Consider the following 6,274-nt stretch of genomic DNA (forward strand, 5'->3'; position numbering starts at 1 on the left):
CTACTCAGGCCGGTTTCTGCTTCCCTAACTAATGCAGTCTCAGGTCCTGCGCGCAATTGGTTTGGAGCAGAAGCTTTGTTCCACTCACCAGAAGTCTTGAGATCCTGTGGCGGGTGTTGTGGGTAGCTGGCGAGTGTCAGCCGACCCTGCGCCCTAGCTACCCCGGTGCTTTTTTCAGGCTTAAGTAGTCTTAACTAGGCACCACATACGATAGGAGAGACTTTAGATGCATTAACTATTAATATTTGTAGCAACTTTATGAATTAAATAGTACCTACTTTTTACATACAAGGAAACAGAAGTTAAGTAGATTCACTCTACTTATGTATATGTTGGCGATCCAGGTTCCCACAGTCGGTGGCCTGGCTCCTAGTCTATCCTCTGAGCTTGCTGAACATTCTGCCAGCTTTTGCCATGTGGAATTTTGAAACTCCATAAAGATCTACTGTCTAGAAGTCCAACCCCAAGATTATCTTAGCATTTATTTCTAGAATACAAAGAAAGGTGATGTTCTGGAGGGTCAGGAGGAGTACAGAAAAAAAGACAGAGGGAGAGGGACCAGAAGGATTTAGGAAGGACCTTCTGCTACTGCTTCCAGCTCCCACCTCCCCTGCTACTTTTCTTCTGCTTCCTTTCTCTCTCCTCCTCCTCCTTATGGCAGGCCTGGGAGTTGAACTTAGGGCCTCATGCATGACAGGCAAGCACTGTACTGCTGAACCCCAGGGCAGCCCTCAGATTTTCTTCTTTCTTACCATTTTTTCTCTTAGACCATACATGCATCGTCTGATTTTGGAAATGTCATATTTATTAGAGGTTAGACAACCAGTGCACCTCAGTGGTTAGGCACAAGTCCTTTCTCCCAGAAGCTAGGGTTCTCTAAGTACTGACTGCAGAATGCAGAATTGCCCATTTGTGTGGCATACCCATGCAACGTAGCCCCTTCCTGAGTCTCCCTTGGCAACAAGAAGAGTGATAAAGTCCAGCAGGGCTTAGCAGCTCAGGCCAGGTTATTGCTGTCATTCTTTAGCCCATTGGCTACTTGAATCTTGTAGCTACCACTTAATAAGATAAGAAATGTGGAGAGAGTGGAAATATTGGTGACTTCTTAGTCTGCCATGGTGAACAAGTGAGTTGTGTTGCTGTATTTGAAAACATAGGAGGAAACTGGTATAATCAATTTCTAAGACACCTCATGAATCTGTGAGGGAATCCTGGGAACATGTATTAGAATAATTTGAATATACCATTATCCTTTTAAGGTTTTTCTAATTAAGTCTTTGATGTCATTGGTCAACTTTGGGTGCTAGTTTGATTGCTGCTTACAGAAGGCGTCTCTATTCATAATTTCTGCACACCATATAACTCTATAGATGTCACTGGCCAAAGCACATACTGTGTAGAGAAAAGAAGCTAACAGGCAGAGAGAACTCAGCAGTCTTAGATGGAGGCATTTGAGCCACTGACTAGACTAGTTCTCTGTCAGTGTGGTGATGACCGTTAGGGCTTGATTTGTGATAAATTCAAATTTGTGTTGTTGTGCTGTGCTGTTTTGCAGGCAGCAAACATGTTCTACATTGTGATCATCATGGCCATTGTCCTGCTGAGCTTTGGCGTGGCTCGCAAAGCCATCCTCTCACCGAAGGAGCCTCCTTCATGGCGCCTGGCTCGTGACATCGTCTTTGAACCGTATTGGATGATGTATGGAGAAGTCTATGCTTCAGATATAGATGGTACATATGAGGTTTTGCCTTCACTCAGAATCAGAACCCATGGAGATACTCAGAATAAAAGCAAATCCGGAAAGCAGTCACAAGAATCCTTTCAATGTGAAAAGTTTGTGGTGTTCTCGGATGCTAAGGGTCAAATATTTGCAGAGATCCCCAGGGCTGTAGCTTATCTCCTCTCACTTTTAAATTCTTTCTTTGTAGTTTGTTCAAATGAGACTTCTTGCCCTCCGGGTTCTTTCCTGACTCCATTCCTGCAAGCTGTCTACCTCTTTGTGCAATACATCATCATGGTGAACCTTCTGATTGCCTGTTTCAAGTAGGTAACTCTGATGAAATACAATTATTTTATTTACCAAAACAGGGGAGCAGCTATCTTGAGTATATTCCCACGCATGTTGGGTTATGTGACCTTTTGTCCTTACGTGTGTTCCATGTTTTAATGCTGTGGCTTTAAAGCAAGGGTGTGAAACTATTGGTAGGAAAGAAGTCAAAGTCGTAGGCAACAACATTGCAGAAGTCACAATGGAAGCACACACAATGAGAGGAGATTCAAGCTGTTACTGCATAGTTGGAGTTCTGCAGAATGGGAGGGTTGGAGTTGACAGCCCACTAAGGGTTCGGTGTGTGCTTTTTCAAAGTGTCCCTTGTCTGTCCCGCTTTCTTCGTTCTCCCTCATAGTTAGCTTCTTCTTCCCCCTCTGCCTTTCTGGCTCAGTGTCTCCATTTTACACTAAAAAAGATCTTAGGCCTAGAGCTTTGGCCTTTTCCTATATCTGTATATTTTCCTGTTCTTGTTCTTATTCTGTATATCTGGGAAATACTATTTATAGAGCCTGCTTCACTGGCACTCCAGCCTTATTGATCCTGTGACCCTCCCAGGGCAAACTCTTGAACTACTCCTTCCCATTATAGAATTGTTCCATTTCCAGGCTTTCCAAAACCTACAGGGAAGAGCATCTCTGAGAAGTCCAACCTATAGTCTTCTCTTCTCTCCCCTCCCCTCCCCTCCCCTCCCCTCCCCTCTCTTCTACTCTCTCCTCCCCTTTCCTCTCCCTCCCCTCTCCTCTCCTCTTCCTTTTTCTTCTCCTGCATTCCTTTCCTTCTGTCTCTTCCCCTTTCTTCCCCAACACTCAATATAGAGACCAACACTTTGAGGAACAAACAGGCATGGTGACCCCAGATCCGATTACTTATGGGGGGGGCGGGTATTGAAGCTAGAGTTCTTAGCATTAAAGACCTTGAAATACTTTGTGAATGTTACTCCCTGCTGGTGGACAGGCTGAAGTCACCTGTGACTCGAAGACACATGAAAGCCTGCAGAAGTGCAGACTAATGACCCCGCCCTCTTGTAGTTTCCCATCCAATGGTGTTGCGATAGAGCCCAAGAATGTGCTTGACCTCACGTGCCCTGGAGATGCTGGGATAGAGTTCAAGAATGTCCCTGTGTACTCAGGTGATGTTGACTCTGAGAGTTTTCACACTCTGGGAATCAGGGTTCTAACCCAGCCATGTGTCAGTCTGCCACTTCACAGGCCCTGGGACACGCCTCTCTCCGTCTTATCCTCACCCAATTCTTTCAAGGAGAGCTGTGTCTCTTCCTCCTTATCACTGGTCAGGTTTTGCTTGACAATTTTTTTATTGACTAAATTTTGTTCAGATTTATACTCTACCATTTTTTTTTCTTCTGAAGAAACTTACTTTAAAAAAACCTAAGTAGTATTCCACTGGGCTTGCTACCAGTGTTAAATATATACACAGTTCAGGGCAATATGCTCTTTTGAAGCACTCCACCACCTGCTAAAATTTCCATTTGTAATTCTTTAGTGTCTTTAGTGTTCATTGGCTTCCTTTAAAACTGATGTAATTTAAGAGAAAACCCAGAGTGATGACCAACAAGAGGCTACTTTCACTGTAAAGTTAATGTGAATAATTTATCAAGTTCCCTCTGGAAGCTCTGTGTATTGGCGTATTTAAGGAAGGATCGAGTCTTCTCTCCTATGTCTTCTTCCGTCAGATGATTCTGTTGAGATATTTTAGCTAGAATTATTTCATCAGTTCCTGCTTTTGGCATGTGAAGGATATCTTTATAAGGTCAATAGCACACGGGAGCATCAGACTTGTTTACAACAAAGGAGGAGTTACATTCTGGAGGAGAGCTTCATATATGAGAAGCAAAGGTGCCCCCTCACACAGCACAACAGGGCAGTTTCTGTTTTCTGCCTAAAATATTGCTATTTTCCTAATATCTGATTTCAGTGTCTGCATTTTGTTCACTGTTCCAATGAACATTTTTTTGTTGTAAAAAGTGGTTACTGTATTTTATTTGATGGAATAAAAATCCTAAGTGGATAATAATTATTGGCTAACTGCTGCTGATTATCTGTTAACCAATCAGACGAGTTGGAAGAAAGGGTCTAACTGTCACATTTTGGGGTCCCAATATTAAGATATTCTCTCTCTGTCTGTCTCTCTTTTTTCCACCTACAGCAACATTTACTTAGATATAAAATCCATCTCGAACAAGCTCTGGAAATACAACCGCTATCGCTACATCATGACCTACCACCAGAAGCCCTGGCTGCCTCCTCCCTTTATCCTGCTGAGTCACCTGTGCCTGCTCCTCCGAGGTCTGTGCTGTCGCCCAGCCCCACAGGACCAGGAAGAGGGGGATGGAGGGCTAAGTAAGTTTCTCTGGAGGAACAGAAGGAAGGAAGGAAGGAAAAGGGCAGACACTGGGGATGAAGGAGGGAAGGGTGGGGGCACTGGAGACTGGTAATTCTAGCGAGGTCCCCACATGAAGGTCCTGAGAACACACTGGCTGCAAGCCCTCACCTTTGTCTGGGGTCTCATGACTATTTTTGCCTCTGTTAAATGTCGCAGGATATTTGATCACACTGTGAACCCCAAGATTGTGTAATTACCTGAAAATACCTGTTTCTAGTTGTGGCGTGGCTCAGTCCTTAGTATACACCTTGAATCTCAAACAGTGAAGGTAATGTTAGCTTGTAGAAGAAAGCACTCACGTTGAAAGTGACGCCTAGTTGAGTATCAGACAAAGCAAGAAAGATTTGATGGAGTAGGATATGTTCAATTCTCATGAGAAGAGAGAGGAAAGGTAAGCTATATAAAAGAGCAGTGGGGGATGGAGAGAGAGACAGACAGAGACAGAGACAGAGAGATAGAAGAAGGAAGAAGGGGGAGGAGGAGGAGGAGGAAAGGCAGTTTTACCAGGACAGTTGTAGAGAGACAGGTTGCAAAGAGAACAAGCTAGACACAGGTGAAGACAGAATCCTCCAGAGAAGGAGAAAGAGCCAGGAGATTAGAACATACTGTCAAAGTTAGTATGAGGCCAAGCAGAACAAAAAGTCAGAGACTAAGAGAGAAGCCAGATTGAATCAGTCAGATTGGAGAGGTATTTGAGCTGAAACAGGCCATCGAGACCTAGAAAGGGTGAGCTTATTCAGGAACAAGTCTCAGAGGCTGAGAAAGTAAGATTGTCAGAGGCTGGAAGCCTCCAGGACTAGGCCTCTGTTAGCAGACTGAGGTGATGAGCCTCTGAGACAACAATTACTTCAGAAGAATAAAAAAATATGTTTACAGTTAAATGGTATGCTGAAACAGAGCCAGGAAGACAATGTCGTGAATGTGTTCTAGAACTTCGAGAAAAACCTGTATTTTCTCTGCTGACCTGGGAACTCCTCTGGGTATCTCTTAGAGAGCAGAGTCACCTGACCCGCACTTATTGCCCTGCTGTGTAGACAGGTGATTCAAAAGGTCTCAGATCCAGGGAAACAGAGAATCGAGCTTTGCCTAGTGGATAAACTGGAATCACAGCTCTGGTCTCTTAACCTCCTAAAATCAGACGAGGGCACAAAAAGGATGCTTATTTTCGGAAAAGCAGTGTGAAGCACAGACAACTGGAAATGTGCGCTCCTGTTCTGTTTTATTCAAGTCAGGATGCTTACTTGTTTTTTTTTCCCCAGGTTGGCCCTAGGGTATGTAGAACTTTATAAGGTGCACATGAATTAGCTGATAGCAGATCACATAGCCATTGATATAAAAGTAATCCAGGGGATGGTGGGTGTAGAGATGACAGCACTGGTTGCCCTCTGAGGACCCCATGAGCATGACGCCCAGCACCCATGGGGCAGCTTGTAACCATCTGTAACTTCAGGTCTAAGGGATCTCACACCTCTTACAGCCTCAGTGGGTACTGCATGAACGTGGCACACAGACACACAAGCATGCAAAGTATCTATACACAATAAAAATTTAAAAACCCTCAAGTATCCATTTATTAAAGACAAAGCTAATTTGCACAACAATGAGATGGGTGTGCATGGTGTATTTTATAAGAATTTAATCTGGATTGGATATTTGAAACTTAAGGATACTTAAGGGTCTTCAATTTCTATAGATTTCGATTGTGTAATTGTCAGTGCTAAGAGTCTCCGCATAAAAACATAGTACTGGCTGGGCATGGTGGTACACGCTTTTAATCCCAGCACTTGGGAGGCAGAGGCAGGTGGATTTCTGAGTTCGAGGCCA

General features: G+C 43.9%; 1 protein-coding gene across 1 annotated transcript in view; it reads left to right on the plus strand.

Annotated features, from left to right (window-relative positions):
- Positions 1-6,274, plus strand: part of Trpm6 (transient receptor potential cation channel subfamily M member 6) — a 152,474-nt gene that overhangs the window by 87,353 nt on the left and 58,847 nt on the right. The window contains exons 22-24 of the mRNA XM_021151275.2: positions 1,556-1,730; positions 1,929-2,043; positions 4,214-4,407. Of these exons, the coding sequence (XP_021006934.1) occupies positions 1,556-1,730; positions 1,929-2,043; positions 4,214-4,407 (484 nt within the window). The remainder of the gene's footprint in view (positions 1-1,555; positions 1,731-1,928; positions 2,044-4,213; positions 4,408-6,274) is intronic.

The sequence above is a fragment of the Mus caroli genome, chromosome 19 (genome assembly GCF_900094665.2).
Source record: "Mus caroli chromosome 19, CAROLI_EIJ_v1.1, whole genome shotgun sequence".
NCBI classification, from domain to species: Eukaryota; Metazoa; Chordata; class Mammalia; order Rodentia; family Muridae; genus Mus; species Mus caroli.